Below are 19,242 nucleotides of genomic sequence, written 5' to 3'. Positions count from 1 at the left end.
TAGTACAGCCACTTTAATTGATGGGCCGCATATGATGAAAGGGTCATTTCTCAAGCATGATAAGTTTTAGGTAGGGCTTTACAACCAGCCAAATATCAATGCTTCTTAACGGAATACAACATATTCAAGATATGTGTCTTGTCTTAGACGTTTAAAATAGCAAACAGGCTATACAAAGACGATATCAATATTTTATTTAGTAACACGCTTTACTCCTTTAAGGATTGACATGAGTCAGAGCTATAGTGTTGATATACAATAGTCTAATAAACGAAAGAAAAAGAACATGTGCTAGACTAGTAGTCCAGCCACTTTGATTAATTTTGGTTTTAGGGGCCTCTGGGTTCATAGATCAGTATTAAGGGAGTTGTTCCCTCATATCTCATTAACAGCGATCTACAGGGGAATGAAAACATACGCCAAGATTAAAGGTTATGGTTGGATCCTTAACGGAAGAAGGTAATATGTCAATTATACGCGTATATTGTTACTTTCTGTGACAGTGGTTGTCCAATGAGAGCACGAGAATTATATCACAAACTTGCTTTTCTTACATTTGATATAAAGATGGTACCAATAAGTTACATCTAAAGGATGTCTTCTAACACTCCATTTGTGCAAGGTTTGTCAAATTGTAATGCATTGTAAGCATATTATTCGAGACTACATTGAATGATCATCATCAATAAAAGTGACTGAACTATCAAGTCTAACTGATATAGATCAGCTACGCGGTCACATGAGAACAATGAAAACATATACAATTTTCATGGTTTCCAAAATTGACGAAGAACTTAGAAAATGTTAGCCGCCATCTTTTGTCTTCATGCTATGTTGATTGTATGAACTGATATATTTGTTAAATACCGTTATTATAAGCTGTAAAAGCTGTGGATTATCATTGACAACTACAGTCCTGGACCGAGGAGCCCATGATAATTTATTCAAGGCGGGAGCATTCCTGATATTATCTGAAAACGTTATCACCTTGACAAACAATAAAGATCTAATATTTCTTTTTATTGAACTGTGATCTTATAGTTCTGTCCAAAGTACAAACATAAACAAAGAATGAAGCACATGTGACTCCATGATGTAATATTTAGACTTGATCAATGGTCGTCAGCCTTGCATGTGAAGAAACATTAAATCCGTGATATCTCTTAAATGTGATCTACGTTAGCTGTTTGGACAATATGTTCACAAAGTTGATCTCTATCACATGATAGACCATGCAATGATGATGTTTGGATTTGTGTCTCCCCGCTGGAGGGTGGGGTGAGGAGGGGGGTGGGTGTTCATTAAGTTTATCTCTTTCACATGATAGACCACTGGTGATATTTGGGTGTGTGTGTCTTCTCTACAACATCATTTGATGCACATATAAGAAATCCGGAGTATAAGCTGTCGTCTAAAGCCTTCCTTTAAAGGGTGTGAAGACTCGTGCACAAAGAAACGTCTCACGCCGGTAATCTGACCTAGTTTCGAATGAGGTGTAACAGAAGTGTAAGACACCACCATCGATCCCAGAAAATACACACACAGCTTGCTACCGTCGGTGATTAGACACTAGTGTACAGTCAATACATACAGCTGCGGTCAATACCCACAGCACAGTGTACATAGAAGTGATGGACATCTCAGGTCTAGATAAAAGATATCAAGGTATCACGTTTCATTACTGTCTGCATTTTGTAGCGACAAGAAAAACTTCACTTGCAAGCAACGGAAAGTTAACTTTTTTTTCAGAGGGCGGCAAGCGGTTTGGGGCGAGTCTTCAATGCCTTTAATCTTTGATAAATTGTCATGCTGTATGACATAAGCGATTCTACAGCCTTCTACGTATTATATTCATATTAGTTTACTAGCTTGGCAAGGTTCATCCTTGAGTAAACCTCACCTTTAGACTTTTTTTTTCATCCTTGACATGATATGGATTGATTCCATTATAATGTAATGATATAACGTCAAATGTCAGATAAGGATAAAGCTCATGCAAACATAGTTGATGTTGGCTTTAATATCAAACTTGCATATATTGTCACATTTGATTACAATCCGTTTACCATTGACCTGCAGGCAAAAATGGCGGCTTCTTTCATACAGAGAAACGGGCAATTCTTCCTAAACGTGTCCAAACAGTTTAGCTGTTGTTACGATGCCGGTTGCAGGAGCCTGCTAAATGGAAGGTAAATATGTTACACTGTCCAATAACATTATAAGGCCGGACTTGATGAAAACTGTCGATATTTTCAAAGCTGTCGACATTTATTTTACAGTTGTGATATAGATATACTGTACTGTATAGTTCGTTCGTAATAAGGGGTGATGTTCATTCGCTGCTATCTTCACCTCTCCCTGATCATACACATACATACATATATATATATATATATATACATATATATATATATATATATGTATATATATATATTATATATATATATATATATATTTATATATATACATATATTTATATATATATATATATATATATATATATATATATATATATATATATATATATATATATATATATATATATATATATTTATATATATATATATATATAGATCATGCGCTGCCTCGGTATTGAGCGCTCTCAAGGTTGATAGTGATCAAGTACAATATATTAATATTATTATATATTACATTGTATTATATTATATATGAATTGTATGGCTGCTTGTCAGCTTGTCTGAAGCTGTGTTTCTGCTAGGTTAAATTGTTCAGCCACTTTGACCGAGGAGCTAGTAGTTCTTTAAATTCTTGGAAACGAAGAGTGGTGTAAAAGTATAACATACACTGATGCCGCAGATTACTTAAAATCGATCATTAATACACCAGAACTGAATATATATCATCCTCTAAACAATTTTCTTCTCGTCAGGTATTACACAATAGTTGCTTCCCCGATCCTTCAGCAAATCAAAAAACGGTAAGAAACACTTTAATAAGCTCCCTCAAATTTCATAGCTTACAGGTTGCTTACATCAGTATGTGAATACATCAGCGTCATTGGAAATGTATCAACGTCAGAATAATGCCAACTTCCACACAAAAGTTACAGGCAAAAGACTGCATATTAAAGAGAAAGAAGCACATATTATTTTGTGATATGCAATGATGACGTCATACATTTTTTTTTTTTGCTTCAAATTCACCGTACAAAAGTACAAAATCTGAATTACATCCATATATCGTAAACGACACGTAGGAACTAAAGGAAATTTTAAAGCTACACAAGTTGAATTTACGAATGAAAGCAGTCATTTAAATTGTTATATCCTACGATCTACTACACACTATAATTTTTATAATGATATGTACGTATATTTTACATGACGTACACTAATTCAGTATTAAGAGGCGCAACTAACTTTCTTTCTTCCTTTAAGATGTTAAGTCGCCCAAGAGAAGGGTTTCTGAGAAAGTTTGGTGAAAAAGAGGGCGCTTAGATGCAAAATGATGCGATATTTGTAACTTTTGAAACGACGTTGAAATTGTTTTGACTGTTTAGGTCGTACCGCATATATGCTACATATTATATATTAATGGACCGTACATTATGATTTTATGTAATATTCTCTCTGCCAGTGTGTGATGGCGGGGGCTGATCACAGTGATTTTGCTCTGGGGGGGGGCTAACCCCCCCCCCCCCCCGAAGAATTCGTGGTTGCGCTCCTGACAATGTTATACCTTTATAAGATATATACCGTAACGAATTGAGACCAGTATTACTTTTCCTAACTTTGTCTTGTTTTTTCTTTACTTGGACATGCGCACAACAAGACCAGAGATTGGTCAATCCGATTCCTTGATTGACATTGGCACCAGGCAGATATTTAACGAAGAGCATGATATTTTTAGGGCAAACGTGAGAAGATTTTTTCGGGATGAGTTAACCCCACATCACGACCGGTAAGTCAAAGTGTGACTAAAAATGTATCTGCATATTTTTAACCTGCTCTTTTACTCGAGTTCATTACACTAATTATACCATACTTATATAGGTTAATATTGGTAAGTACTGTTTGGGGTTCTCATACTTCATTTGATCCATACAAGCTTTACTTCCAAGCCAGCATTCATATATTCAAAGCCCATGACACATGTTTTCATGCTGTCCTTACAATAGAACTACGCCAGGAGTGTGAGTAAGATTAGAAAATTGTACATTTGGGGTAGGTAATATGCAATTTAACACAGAAACAGCCTGATTGGAGCACAAAGCTAAACGGTACGATAAACACCTATGCATCTGTGGTCAACTGTGGTCAACTACAACTCACCTATAGTTCAACTCATCTGATTCATTGTCCTTTAGTTGGGAGAGACAGGGATATGTCGACAAGGAGGTATTCTGGCGTAAACTCGGTGCTCAAGGGTATCTCGGTGTCGATGTACCGACAGACATCGGCGGTGTCGGTGGCGATTTTATCACATCAACGATCGTAATCGAAGAACAGTAAGTGAACTACGGTACCAGAAAAGAAAAGTTAATCAAAGCTTCTTTCAACTTTAACCAAGTATAAATAATGACGTAATTGGTCAAGGAACCTTTTTTCCTGTGAGGACAGAATATCGCACAGAATAAGTTGTTCACAGTTTACTGGGTTCTGGGCCATCGAGGGGCCCAGGGGGGCGGACCCCTCTTCTGATTTTTTTCACTAAAATTAGCTGCAATCATACTTTTGCTCGCAACGAGATTAGCAGTGGGGCAAATTAGCACCCTTTGCGTGCGGCCATTGTAACCTATTAATTTCATTTTGCCCATGAACATTTTTTATATCATCAAAATTCTTCAAAGATCAGCACGTGAGCTCCTGTAATTAGAGAGATGCTATGACCTCACTGGTCCTGTTAATGCCTAACCTACTTGATTAAGTTATTTTATTCTTAGATTTTGAACTAGACCCATTCTACGAAAGTTCACCCTCAAAGCACATGTATACATGTGTGTTGCGGTTCGGGAGGGTTGGGAGAACTTACACTGGATGACAAATGCGTTACAGATCAGGGAATTGAACTTACGCCAAAGTTAATATATTTATATATATATATATATATATATATATATATATATATATATATATATATTTGTGTATAATATTATGTATGTTAGAAAGTGTTTATTCAACAGAAAGGAGACTGTGCATTTATAGGAACGTATTCTTAAAGTGTATACGAATTGTGGGCTGTAAGTAAACGAAATATGATGAAAGGCTTAGGGTGAATGCAAAATAGATTTAAAATACGGCAGTTTATAAGGAGCGATGTTGTTTCATTTATTCACTATAGTATATCTTCTTTTTCTTTTCGATATGTGTGAAATTTATTCCTATACAGAGTGTACCAACATTTCATCGGTACAAACGTTGTAGCACATAGTGACCTTACAATGCCTTATATTGTATCCTACGGTACACCAGAACAGAAGAGCAAGTACATACCAGGGATGGTCAGTGGAGAGATTGTTGGTGCTATAGCATTAACGGAACCATCAGCCGGAAGGTATGTGAGCACGCCACCACCAGTTATGAGTTCAGTCAAAATGGCCGCTCTTCCACGAGTATCGCTTCATTGTTATTTTATACCTTTAAATCGACATGAAATGGTAGACGCGAAGCTGAGACATGGGAAATAATATTCACTCGAAGTGAAAAAAAAAAGTCAAACGATTTGCTAATAGGTTTTGTTTTCCTACCGATAAACTGGACCTAATGGTTAAGTGTTAGGCTTATTAGTCCAGCCACTTTAATGGTTGATCCCTATATGATTAAAACGATCATTTCTCAAAAAAAAGTTGTATAGAAATACAACCTGGTCTAATAGCAGTGTTTCTTAACGGTCTGCAAAGTAATTTTGTACCTAAAGATATTCTATTTGATGAGTATCTTTTTCGCATGTTTAGAATTCGAAAGATTTTGTTTTCGAAATTTATAGAAATATGCTTTGCGAAGGAGCCTGTACCATATTATCGTCTAAAATAAGAAACAGTCGTTCCTTATAAGACACTTACTCCTATAAAGATTGGTCTTACTATACAGAGATACCGTGGTAATATCATATAGGGCCTACATACCAATAAAGAAAGCACAAAAAGGGTAATGCATGTTAGACTAGATAGTTCAGTCGCTTTGATTAGAATGTGTATAGGTCATTTCATTATACTAATCCTTTGTACACGTATGTAATTACTCTTTAAGTTAAAACTTACCTCAGCGGTTGGAGGGCTGTTAAAGCTATTAGTTTGACAGTTATGAGCAATCGAGGTAAAGTGATATAAGCTTTACTTTTTCTTTATCTCTATAAAGTAGTTTTCAGTCTTTAATATGAAGAGAAAGTTGTTTCCTCACATCTCATTCCCAGCGATCTACAGGGGATGAAAACATACGCGAAGAAGAAAGGTGATGATTGGATCCTAAACGGAAGTAAGGTAAATATGCCAAATATACCAGTAAAAACGTTACTTCCGATAACGTTTCTTAAATAAGACTAAACGGTTGTAGCCTATAGTATAATAACTCGCAAATTAGATTCAACCAAATATTGTTACCCTCACGAATCTCTTAGTTGGATGCTAGTGGGTGGTATAAACAATCATGTGTTACATTCTACATGGCTTGGTCAACGAGAAGTAGTCTAGTTAATAAATACCGTACGCAGCCTTTGTGTACTGATTAACTATATTCTGACGATACTCTACTCAAATGCAACCATCTTGCTGATTTTATTCTCAGGTTTTTATCACAAATGGATATTTAGCAGATCTCACAGTGGTGGCAGCAATCACAGATCTAGAATCGACAAAGAGGGCGCACGCCATGTCTTTGTTCTTAGTCGAAACTGGAACTCCTGGGTTTACTAACAGTAAACCACTGGCGAAAATGGGAGCAAACTTAACGGTGAGAGAGACTATATAAATATCGAATATATCGAATATATATATATATATATATATATATATATAGAATATATATATATATATATATATATGTATATGTATATTTATATATATATATATATAGAATATATATATATATATATATAAATATACATATACATAATATATATATATATATAGAATATATATATATATATATATATATATATATATATATATATATATATATATATATATATATATATATATAAATATACATATACATATATATATATATATATATACACACACACCCGGACGTGAGCTATACAAGTGATCTGGATTAGTTCAACATTGATTTCATATGCTGCTTATTTTAGGGATTAAGAAGAAGCTTTCAATAATATGCGAATTTTAAATTTTTTCTTTTGGTCCATTTTTGTGTCCCCGTAAATGATAATATTTCAGGATACCGGCGAGTTATTTTTCGACGATGTTCGTTTACCATCGAGTGCTCTGTTAAGTGGAGAGGAGGGGCTCCATAAAGGGTTTTATAGACTAATGAACCAGCTCCCTAGAGAACGGTTGATGCTCGGCCTCTGTTCACAGGCAATGGCGGAGACGGTGTTTGAAACGACACGTGACTATGTACGTCAGCGAAAGGCTTTTGGGAAGACCTTGTCAAAACTTCAGGTTGGTGTTAATTTTCGCGTATTTTTTTTATTTATTTTTATTATTGTCATCTTTAATGAGGGTATTCCTGCTCAGTGTTGATAAGCGAAAGTGCTAACAAGTACCATAATTTGTCAAATCGAGGAGGGGGCGGGGGTTGGGTGTCCTGTTTGGAAGGAGAAGTACTTTATGAAACGCTTAAACAAATGCAAAACAGAAACTAGAAGTAACCAACGCTTGAATAACCCTTAAAAATAATATCGATATGACAGACAGTCAGACTGATTAGCTGACGGACGGACAGACAGACTAATCAACTGACGGATAAAATACAAAGGAAAGTAAAAAACGGGTTACCAAATACTTCCATATACTATATTGAAGTAATGTCTCGAAATATATAGTAAAATCAATCAAATGCTCTTAAAAAACTTAAAGATTTTTTTTATGAAAACAAGTTCTTTTTCTCATTGATTTTCACATCACAGACAATTCAACATCGTTTAGCTGCCCTTAAGACCAAGATATGTGTGAACAGGGCCTTTATGGACATGGGTATACAGATGTACCAGGAAGGACGTCTGGACAGTACAACGGCATCAATGATCAAATTAAGGTGAGAAATACAAAAGAAATTGAAAATTAAGGTGAGTTCTAAACCTCGAGTCATTCTACTCGATCACGTAGCGGTAACCCAGTGTCGCTAGGAGTTTCAGATTGGTGGGGCAAGATACTGGAACAGGTGCTAAATGACCCGTTACCGATATGTACCCAGTGTAAGGAGTGTTGGGAGGGGGAAATGTGTCCCGATCCTCTTTGAGAACGTTTGGTATGATAAATATTAAGGGTGATGGTGGTCATTGAGAGACTGTTATCGGTTGGTCAATGGAGCCTATTATGGCCGCCTCAGTTGCCATAGCAACGGTTGTCATGGTGAACATAATAATTCGTTGTTAGCGAACTCAGGGCGACACCCATGCTAGAGTGACCGGAAGTCCATATCTGGAAGAGTGTACCAAAGCTGCCCATATTTGTGTGTGTTACATTTGCAATTGTTTGTCAAACATTCCACCTAAACTGCTGGGTCGATGTTATTCAGTTTTTGCTGTAAACGCCAAGGGGAACTTTGAAATGACCTCCAAACTTTACAGGTTTATAGGTGGTCAGTATAGGCCCCAAATTATAGCACGCTATAATTGCTAGAAGTTTCAGAAAATACTTTCCAGGAGGTCTTTACTTTCCAAATTGTTTTCAAACATTTTTAAAGAACACGCAAGATGATTGAATGTCCCAGTGAGGAAAATTTCTTCGAAGGTTGTAATAAAAACAGTTTAAGAATTTTGACCTAAGGTGACCATATTTGAATATCTAGCATATTTGGGGCCAATACAGCATACCTTTAATGGGCATCTCCTATTGGCTATAATGGTTACTGATATCAACGGTCAGGTGTGTAATTTCATTGCGTATATATGTAAACAATCCCGTTGACCACTAGACCGATTTTTCTCAGTCCAAAGTTGATAGGAGTTAGGTGCCCTGAAGACCTTCAGAATGGAAAGTCATAGGTCAAAGGTCAAATGGGACGACAAGTGCCTTTTTGCTATGAATACATGGACAAATGTTGAATAAACAAGCAACCTTATCATACTAAATAGTTACAAAGGCGACTGAAGTCAATGCTGAAGGGGTTAAAGGTCAAATACTGTCTTCTCCAGTGCAGAGTTAATGAATGAGGGGTGTGAAGTATAAATATGTAGCTTGTAATTAAATATTCATGAAGGGTACTGGTGTTTGCAATTACTTATGTATTGTTTCATTTGACAAATTAATTGGTAGTTATGTCTAATTGCATAATTTCGTCTTTCCATGTGCTAGTTTGGTGGACTAAACTAACCTTAGACACAGACTGGACCGTACATTAATTTTTCCCATACCCCATCCTTCTGTTATTGGTATGGCGCTATATTAAAGCACATTCAGCGCGAAGATTCGAAACCAATTATTATTTGGTCTGGATTTAAGTTAGGTCGGGAGGAGTGGGACTGAGAGGATGTAAGAGGTCGAGGAAAGCCCCGGATGCTAACGTATAGGTACGCTACAACAATCTGTGGTATACTGTTTTAACTTGTACCTTTTGTTATTGTTTTCTTACAGTACAACAGAAATGGTTAACAGGGTATGTGATGAGGGCGTACAGCTACACGGTGGTTACGGGTACATGAGGGAGTACCCCGTGGCCAGGGCACTATATTCTGCTCGAGCAATGCCGATCGTTGGAGGAACCAATGAAATAATGAAGGAGCTGATTGCGAGGGACATTGTGAGTGAAAAGTGAATCAATTGACTGATTGTTGTCTTAATGGGTAAAGTGTCCAAGCTAAGTCAAGTAGATTAACTACGGTGGCTGGTGTTAGGGGGTACGTTTCGCTTATGTCATGGGTATTAGTGTCCGAGCTGTGTCAAGTAGATTAACTACTTAATAAATATTTTTGTGAAAATTCGGGCAAAATGCTGAGAATTTTTCGGGCACCTACTGAAAGAAAATCAATTGTAATGATGAGCTAAAGGAAATGAATAGTTCAAAAAATCTCCTTAGTAATTAAAATAAAGTTCTAAGCTTGCCCGACTAATTCGCCATTACTAATGTAAAAGCCTATATGAAATGTACATTAACATGTTCAACGAAATTTTGGTTAGGCCTATATTCTTCGGGCAAATCGTTACAGCCCCTCCCCCCCCCCCATTAAATTGGGCTCCTACGCCTATGGTCGTGGGTATTAGTGTCTAAGCTGTGTCAAGTAGATTAACTATATGGTGGCTGCAGTGAGGGGGCACGTTTTGTTTTTGTCATTGGTATTAGTGTCCAAGCTGTGTCAAGTAAATTAACTATATGGTGGCTGCAGTGAGGGGGTACGTTTTTTTTATGTCATTGGTATTACTGTCCAAGCTGTGTCAAGTAGATTAACTGCGGTGGCTGGTGTGAGGGTAAGTTTTGTTTATGTCATGGGCATAGGCGTAAAAATTGTGAAAATTCGGGCAAAATGCTGAGAATTTTTCGGGCACCAACTGAAAGAAAATACATTGTAATGATGTAGCTAAAGGAAATGAAAAGCTTAGTAAAAAATCTCCTTGGTAATTAAAATAAAGTTCTAAGCTTGCCCGACTAATTCGCAATTACTAATGTAAAAGCCTATATGAAATGTACATTAACATGTTGAACGAAATTTTGGTTATCTTCTTCGGGCAAATCGTTACAGCCCCCCCCCCCCCCCATCAAATTGGGCTCCTACGCCTATGGTCATGGCTATTAATGTCCAAGCTGTGTCAAGTAGATTAACTACGGTGGCTGGTGTAAGGGGGTACATTTTGTTTATGTCATGGGTATTAGTGTCCAATCTGTGTCAAGTAGAAGAACTATAAATATGGTGGCTGGGGTACGTTTTGTTTATGTAAAATAGAGCTGCATTTACCGTATACACGTTTCACATTGCCAGCTGCGGTCTTTACATTCTCTTAAAGTGCATTCTTTGGAGGTAACAGTGTGAAAAAAGGAAGTATTACTAAAAATAATTAACTAGTATATGAGAGACTTTGAAAGAGAAGCGTAGGAGGTGAGATTCATCGACCGAAACGTCCTTTATTCTTTGCTTAAAATCTGCACGGTCATTATACGGAAAACTTAAAGTGCCATAGTACTACATTGAGGAATAGCTAATATCTGACGAAAAGGCCACAGAAAGAAGATTTTAATAATCACATATATATTAGTTTGTTATAAGTTTTTCGAGTGAATTAGAAATCACATCGAGTACGTACATTACCTTATAAATGAGTCATATTCGAAGAACACGTATATCTCTGTATATGAAGCGTTGTGTCCACAATGTTGTCATAAAGTGGCACCTACGTAATCATTCAACCAATACGCCCTATTCAGTGACTTCCATGAAGTAGAAGGTACCATTATCTAACTTCAAAACAGTTTTACTTTACGATATATCTCTTTAACCTGAAATTTTATTGTGCTATCTCTGTCTGCAAATATTTTGTTAACAATAAAAACCAATTAAAGTGTATGTGTACTGTAGCTCATATTTCGCATCTCATGAATATGTATAACCTATATGGTGTGGGTTATGATGATCGTGAGAACAGCGCCAATCTTGTCATTAAGAAGAGAAACAGGCAGCTTCCCTTAATTAGTGAGGTTGACGTCACTTGAATGTGCTGCTGGTTTTACGAAACACCAACAGCACTCGGCCAATCGCATGTTTTGAACATCTGTATCTCATGAATATGCATTGCCCACGGTACGAGTTACCGTATGATCCAACCAGCTGGGGCCACTGACTTTCTAATACAAGGACCACTGTGCATACCGTAAATTAAAATCATGTGAATGCAATCCTACTGACAGCATATAAACAGATATGATCATTTACCTGATAGAAACAGGATATTCACACTTATCAGACACTGTTCCTATTCGTCCACCCCTCCCTCCCTCCCTTTCTTTTCCCTTCCCTTCTCTACTCCCTTCCTCCTCCCTTCCCTTACTTTTCTCCCCCATCCTTATCGTTCCAATCCTCATCCACCCGCGTCTCCCCTCCTCCCCTCCTCCCTCCTCCTCTGTTGTCGTTTAAACTGTGTCACCAAGGGGAGGTATTGATTCTCTAAAGAACAGCGAAAATTGATCAGATTAGAAGATTCGGGAAAAAAATGTAACATTCCGCCAAGCAGACTCAGTCTATTAAGTCTACAAACTTCACAGAACCAGATGTTGAGGATTGATGATTCAACATATGAATGATATAGTAACTTCAGCTACAGCCGTTTTCTCAATCGATTCTCAAACATTATATGTTTTCAAGTGCCTTGCAAACAAACCTAATGCAACATATAGGTGTAATATGAATATTGTTGTTGACTTTACGTGTAACTTGTGAGATCAGTTGGAATTTTCAACAACAAAACAACGGGGGAAAAAATGTTGTTTGCTGCATACATGTGTGAAAACTGAGCGAAAGAAATATGGGTATAGCCTGCAACATGGCGTTGGATTTACACAATATAGGCCTATTATAATTGGATATGCATGCAAGCGGATAAGTACGTACTTCGTCAACACACCTACCGTTAAGAAAATGGGGAGAAGGAAAGGGGAAGACCGTTCAATTCAACCTATAGCTAATCACCAATCATTGTGTGCATGGAACATCTGTTGTATATATGCCTATAACTATACACACAATAAACAGAGTTAGTATAGGTCTATTATAGACCGAGGCCTGTATTCACGTCCTTTATTGTATTTGTCGCGTAACGTATTTTTTTATACCAATGTTCCTACTATATTAATTAAATAAGCTACATAACCTAACATAACATAAGTGGGACTGATAATCTAAATAATGTTAGCGTCTATAAATAAATTGGATAATATACATTGTTATAGGGAAAACACCCGCAGTATCGTCATAGGGTATAATAATAGTAATAGTAGCCTAATTATTATAAATTACATTTATATAGCGCTTAATACAGCGTTTCAAAGCGCTTTACAAAGTAGGAAATTGACACAGGAAACCAAGGAAAAAAGAAACCAGGAATCAAACAGAAATGTTTTAAGTTGTCTCTTGAGAATAGAGAGGGAGGGAGAGTAACGAACGTGAAATGGAAAGTTCGTTCCAAAGAGAAGATTTAAAACCAATTTACATTTTCTGTTCCCATTTATAACACTTAAATGTTTAATATTTAAATCAGCCATTTTATTTTAGACCTTCAATGTGAAAAGTTAATGGTGTCAACTTCTTTTCAAATTAGTAGCACAGTCACGCGTCATTTTAAAAGCGGATATCATAAAATCAATGCTATTCTTCGGCCGGGTAGGGTGGGTGGGGGAGGGGCACAGTTTGCGGGGTGCTTAAGTTCCAAGCTGTTGCGTTTTGTGAAGGGGTCCATGTTCTTCACATTGTATTATGTCACGTAAGATTATAAACAAATGTTTACGGATGGGTTTCCACTCCTTTAATAACGGGCCGGATACACTTCAAGTTTTATGCGTTCTCATTTTTACAAAAGGAAAATGAATTAATCATCGGACGCAGGCGAACGGCAACCATCCCGTTGTTACATGATCGTTCAAATGAGCCATCCAACCATCACCAACGAATGTATAAATGAACAAGATGTCAATCAGTTTATCCAAAACACATTTACATTGGAAACAATTGTACTACTGTCTCGACTGTACCACTTTAGGCCTACTTCGGTCTGAACAAAATATTGACTTTCTGCGCACACATTTGCACGATCTCTACTAAGGTTTATATCTCTTATTCTCTTACTTCTCTACTTTCCTTTCTTAATTTCCCAATCTATTTCGTAGTAGTTGACTTCTCCCCTCCCCTGATCGCTAGTTCACCATTGAAGACTGCATTGCAAGGCGTCATAACTTTTCTGTGTAGGCCGCGCCTATTCAACGTAGTCAAGAACTGTTCACATAGTTCAGCGCTATTCACAGTGGAATTCCGGTTTTGTCTGATTGGGTGCTGCTGCCCTCTATTTTATTTTCAGACATTGCATTAGTAATCCATCCTGATATATGAGGAACACTACATTCAGTAAGTTTACGACGTATATCCGAATAGGCCCTACAATAGTTATACTGGACTATATACAATATACCGAGTATCTTCTCGTACGTAAGTACGTGCATACAGTATACAGTACGTACCCATACCACATAGTGAGCCACAGTGACTACAAAACACTGGCAATATTGACTAAATTTAGCCCGTTCGGATTCAACTATGAGAAAAGGTTAGTTTGATTTTTGTATTTTATCTTGTAATGAAACATTCCGTTAATGTGTTTTGTGTAAGGTGTTGGTGTAATGGCAATAAGAGACATGTAAAAACTTCTGTTGTTCGTAGAATCGAATTTTTCCACTTTGCGTGCATATGCAGTTGGCCAAAGGTCTCTTAGGCACAAGCTGCACAACATAGGCCTACCTATTCTAGGTTAGGTTTGGTTCACCCGTACAGACTCCCCCGTAGCCTAAGTACAAGTTAGTGAAGGTGGTGTTGGCATCTAGCCGAAGGTTAATCTTACCTTAGTAATTTTTAATCGCGTAATTGACCGTGGATGTGCCAAGAAATAACTATTTACTGCAGTTTGATGTGGGCAAATGATAGCCCGGGCCTTAATCAGGGGAATTAGGTAATGCTATTGTTAATGTTATTGTTAATATAGGCCTAGCTCAGTTGCAGCAAGGGCCTAACCTTAGGCCCTATTCTTAGTCTTTGGATTTCAAGGCCCTTTCCTACATGTTGTTCTCTTAATCAAAGGTCTAATGTTGGACATTAACAAAGGGCCTAGGTTTGGAAACAACCCTGAAGGTTGAATTTATCAGAATTACTAAATGGTCTAAAATACATCTAATATTTGGCATAGGCTAGTACTGTAGGTTATATTGTCCAGAAATGTTCAATGTATTCATTTTGTGTAAGTTGTGCTTTGTGTATATAAGGTTACCAAATATTGATTGTTATAAAGGAGGACACTGATAGATGGCCTGTGAAAGGGGTCTAAGGGGTGGCCCCCTCTCCTTTGAGGGAAAAAAAAAACGATTATGAAGGGTGCTACAAGCCAAATGGTGTCATATTTGTAGCCTTATACAGGGGTTCCTGTATCACATGGTGAAACAAATTTCATGATCCGATCCAAAAATGTAAAATTTTACTTCTATAGGCAAGAAAAATATATCCTAGCAACAAATCATAATTAGGAGTTTTTGCAGAATACCCCGCAACTCACATACACAGGGCTTTTTGAGAACGAAAATAATTGTTTAGTATACGTAGGGACTTCTGGTCATAATCTGTGAGATTCAAGAGTTACGGGGTATTGTGCAATTCAGCACATAATTAATTTGCTCCATGAGAAACACAAGTTGATGGAATGCCATATGTAGAAAAATCACGGCAATTTAAAGTTCATTATTTTGTGCTCTAGGCTATGCAAACTTTCACTGCAATTCCATGACTTCATACACTTAAATTGTGAAATTGTCGAATGTCAATGTTTGTTGTGTACAACAATTTCATAATGGGGGAACCTGGGTCAGTGGCTCTAGTTGGGAGGATGTGCATAAGTTAATGAGTGTTAGACACAGAAAATCTGCATAAATCGGCAAACATATACTTTAAACATCCATATATTAATGAATTACAGCTCTGTTTGAGGAAAAAAAAAAAGTAGACCTGTGCATTCTATAAGGTATTTGAACCATCAGGAAAGGTTCCCATGTGCAGAGCAACTCATCCATTCTGATATTCACAAATGTACTACTGTACTCTACTACATTTGGGTCATGGGTCGTTAGAAGTCAAATTGTTATTGGCATTGAAGACTCGCCCCAAACCGTGTGTGACCATCTGCAAAAGTTAACTTTCTGTTGCTTGCAAGTGACGTTTTGTTCGTGTCGCTACAAAATGCAGACAGTAATGAAACGTGATACCTTGTTATCTTTAGCTGGACCTGAGATGTCCATCCCTGTATCGTTTATACACGGTGCTGTGGGTATTGACCGCAGCTGTATGTACTGACTGTACACTAGTGTCTAATTACCGACGGTAGCAAGCTGTGTGTATTTTCTGGGATTGATGGTGGTGTCTAACACTTCTGTTACACCTCATTCGAAACTAGGTCAGATTACCATAATCAGACGTTTCTTTTTGCACGAGTCTTCACACCCTTTAAACCCTTGTAAACATGTACACCCTTACTATACTGTACATTACGTCAGATTCATGAAGAAAACTGCTCATGTTACATCATCGAAACCACAATGCATTTTTGCGTTCTGGTTTCACTTGTTCTCTTGTAAATGAATTTGCTTTCTTTGTAAAGCGCTTTGAGCAGTGACTTAAATTGTGTACTGATTTGGCGCTATATAAGTCTCATTTATAAGGATTATAATTATTATTATTATTTGCAAGGCTTTCATTTTATAATATGCAGGAAACGTATGTACTGTATGTTGGATACTGTAGTAGTGTTTGACAATTGTTTTTTCAGGCTGCTGCATGTGAACTAAAATAAAACAGTTAATATTAAGACTTCAGTGATGATATATATGCTACTGTTACTAACATTGTTTCTACATATATTGTAGTAGTGAGCCTGAAATAATCCAGTAGCAGTATTTTGTCATGGAAAACCTCTTTTCAGTTCTGTGGTTTGTTTTCACAGTACCAAAGGATTGTTTCTGTGAAATCAAGGGGCCTGCTATGTGAACCAGCAACCTATGTTTTTATATCATTACAGTATACTGTAATGACTGACAAAGGAAACAAAAGTACTCTGAGAAATATGACTATATACTAGGGCAGTAGGGCCTCTCCAAAGTAGTCCATTCAAAAAATGTTGAGGATCCACCCAAGCCTAGAATTTATTTGAAAAGAATCAGTCCTAAAAGAAAGAGTAATATTGCATGCCACCAGTGAAGTAGCCTTTTAGCGACACATCTCTCCAGTTTAACACGGTTGGGTTTTATTTGCACATAGTGAAAACAAAATTTTGAAATCAAGCTGGATTGAATGTCCAAAGAAATATCTTTTCTCCTGTTCAATAAGTTCTTCTGCTAATAAAAAAAAAAATTTCAATTAATTTTATGGTGTGAGGTCAAGTTACTAACTTCACAGAATCTCAAAAGGTTCTTGAAGAGATATAATTGGTAACCACTAACATGCAATAAAGTTAAAGCTATAGAAAAAGGAACTGATATATTTCGGTATATTGCAGTTCATTGGTACTAGCTATTTGATTGGATCTTACGGTTACCAAAGCATTTTTCACTAATTAATCAAAAAAGGGAAAGTACGGGGATTTACCGAAGTACAGTATATGCTGGTAATCCAAATACCGTATATGCTGGTGATCCATGTACAGTATGTATGTTGGTGATCCATGTACAGTATATGCTGGTAATCCAAATAATGTACAGTATATGCTGGTGATCCATGTACAGTATATATGTTGGTGATCCATGTACAGTCTATGCTGGTGATCCATGTGCAGTAGCTAACTTCACAGAATCTCAAAAGGTTCTTGAAGAGATGTAATTGGTAACCACTAACATGCAATAAAGTTAAAGCTATAGAAAAAGGAACAGATAGACAGTATATACAGTATATTACAGATCATTGGTACTCGCTATTTGATTGGATCTTACTGTCACCAAGCTTTTTTCACTAATCAACAAAGGGAAAGTACGGGGATTTACCGTACAGTATATGCTGGTAATTATCCAAATACCGTATATGCTGGTGATCCATGTACAGTATGTAATGGTGATCCATGTACAGTATATGCTGATGATCCATGTACAGTATATGTTGGTGATCCATGTACAGTATATATGCTGGTAATCCAAATACCGTATATGCTGGTGATCCATGTACAGTATGTAATGGTGATCCATCTACAGTATATGTTTGTGATCCATGTACAGTATATGCTGGTTATCCATATAGTATATGTTGGTGATCCATGTACAGTATATATGCTGGTGATCCATGTACAGTATATGTTGGTGATCCATGTACAGTATGTAATGGTGATCCATCTACAGTATATGTTTGTGATCCATGTACAGTATATGCTGGTTATCCATATAGTATATGTTGGTGATCCATGTACAGTATATATGCTGGTGATCCATGTACAGTATATGCTGGTGATCCATGTACAGTATATATGCTGGTGATCCATGTACAGTATATGCTGGTGATCCATGTACAGTATGTAATGGTGATCCATGTACAGTTTACGTTTGTGATCCATGTACAGTATATGCTGGTGATCCATGTACAGTATATGCTGGTGATCCATGTACAGTATATGCTGGTGATCCATGTACAGTATATATGTTGGTGATCCATGTACAGTATATGCTGGTGATCCATGTACAGTATATGCTGGTGATCCATGTACAGTATATGCTGGTGATCCATGTACAGTATATGTTGGTGATCCATGTACAGTATATGTTGGTGATCCATGTACAGTATATATGCTGGTGATCCATGTACAGTATATGCTGGTGATCCATGTACAGTATATGTTGGTGATCCATGTACAGTATATGTTGGTGATCCATGTACAGTATATGTTGGTGATCCATGTACAGTATATGTTGGTGATCCATGTACAGTATATGCTGGTGATCCATGTACAGTATATGTTGGTGATCCATGTACAGTATATGCTGGTGATCCATGTACAGTATATGCTGGTGATCCATGTACAGTATATGCTGGTGATCCATGTACAGTATCTTTCGGACAGATCAGAGTTTTGTCCGTGCCCCTGAAAATTTACCTTGGCTGTCTGCCATGACTCTTTCAAGCAGGATGTTACCATGCTCAAGCTACTGTACATGTTTGTCTCTGTGGTTCATCCATTGCTGTGGTAGACTGTAAAATAAACAGGAATGACCGCTTGGGTCATCTACTAAAATTGTACTGTTCTCCTATTTTCCCCTTTTTTTAGTTTTTCTTTATTGTGTATTTTTCAATGTTCACTTTGGCATTTGACTGTCTTGTATTAATGTTGCTTTATAAAATGTACCTATCAGTTATAAAATGTATGTATCAGCCATGTATAGTACAATATGG

At 36.9% G+C, this 19,242-nt stretch overlaps 2 protein-coding genes across 2 annotated transcripts in view; both read left to right on the top strand.

Annotated features, from left to right (window-relative positions):
* Positions 1-440: 440 nt before the first annotated feature.
* LOC139966946 (long-chain specific acyl-CoA dehydrogenase, mitochondrial-like) lies at positions 441-11,637 on the top strand. Its single transcript, XM_071970452.1, has 11 exons — positions 441-459; positions 2,080-2,189; positions 2,891-2,938; positions 3,793-3,921; positions 4,328-4,468; positions 5,350-5,514; positions 6,373-6,439; positions 6,744-6,908; positions 7,355-7,579; positions 8,047-8,174; positions 9,716-11,637. Exons 2-11 carry the CDS (start codon positions 2,086-2,088, stop codon positions 9,894-9,896), a joined length of 1,353 nt encoding a protein of 450 aa, XP_071826553.1. The 5' UTR covers positions 441-459; positions 2,080-2,085; the 3' UTR covers positions 9,897-11,637.
* Positions 11,638-14,184: 2,547 nt separating this feature from the next.
* Positions 14,185-19,242, top strand: part of LOC139966929 (uncharacterized) — a 44,978-nt gene continuing 39,920 nt past the window's right edge. Inside the window, exon 1 of the mRNA XM_071970422.1 lies at positions 14,185-14,383. The gene's annotated coding sequence lies outside the window, so the exon portion shown is untranslated. The remainder of the gene's footprint in view (positions 14,384-19,242) is intronic.

The sequence above is a fragment of the Apostichopus japonicus genome, chromosome 4, assembly GCF_037975245.1.
Source record: "Apostichopus japonicus isolate 1M-3 chromosome 4, ASM3797524v1, whole genome shotgun sequence".
Classification (NCBI taxonomy): domain Eukaryota; kingdom Metazoa; phylum Echinodermata; class Holothuroidea; order Aspidochirotida; family Stichopodidae; genus Apostichopus; species Apostichopus japonicus.
The sequence above is the reverse complement of the archived record's forward strand: the minus strand, read 5'-3'. Positions and strand labels throughout refer to the sequence as shown.

Bases quoted from the DNA above. Each gene is read 5' to 3' on its own strand.
- LOC139966946 (XM_071970452.1), top strand. From the start codon at position 2,086: ATGGCGGCTTCTTTCATACAGAGAAACGGGCAATTCTTCCTAAACGTG. The intron at 2,939-3,792 runs GTAAGAAACACT...GCGCACAACAAG, and splicing joins CTTCAGCAAATCAAAAAACG to ACCAGAGATTGGTCAATCCG. The intron at 4,469-5,349 runs GTAAGTGAACTA...ATTCCTATACAG, and splicing joins ACGATCGTAATCGAAGAACA to AGTGTACCAACATTTCATCG.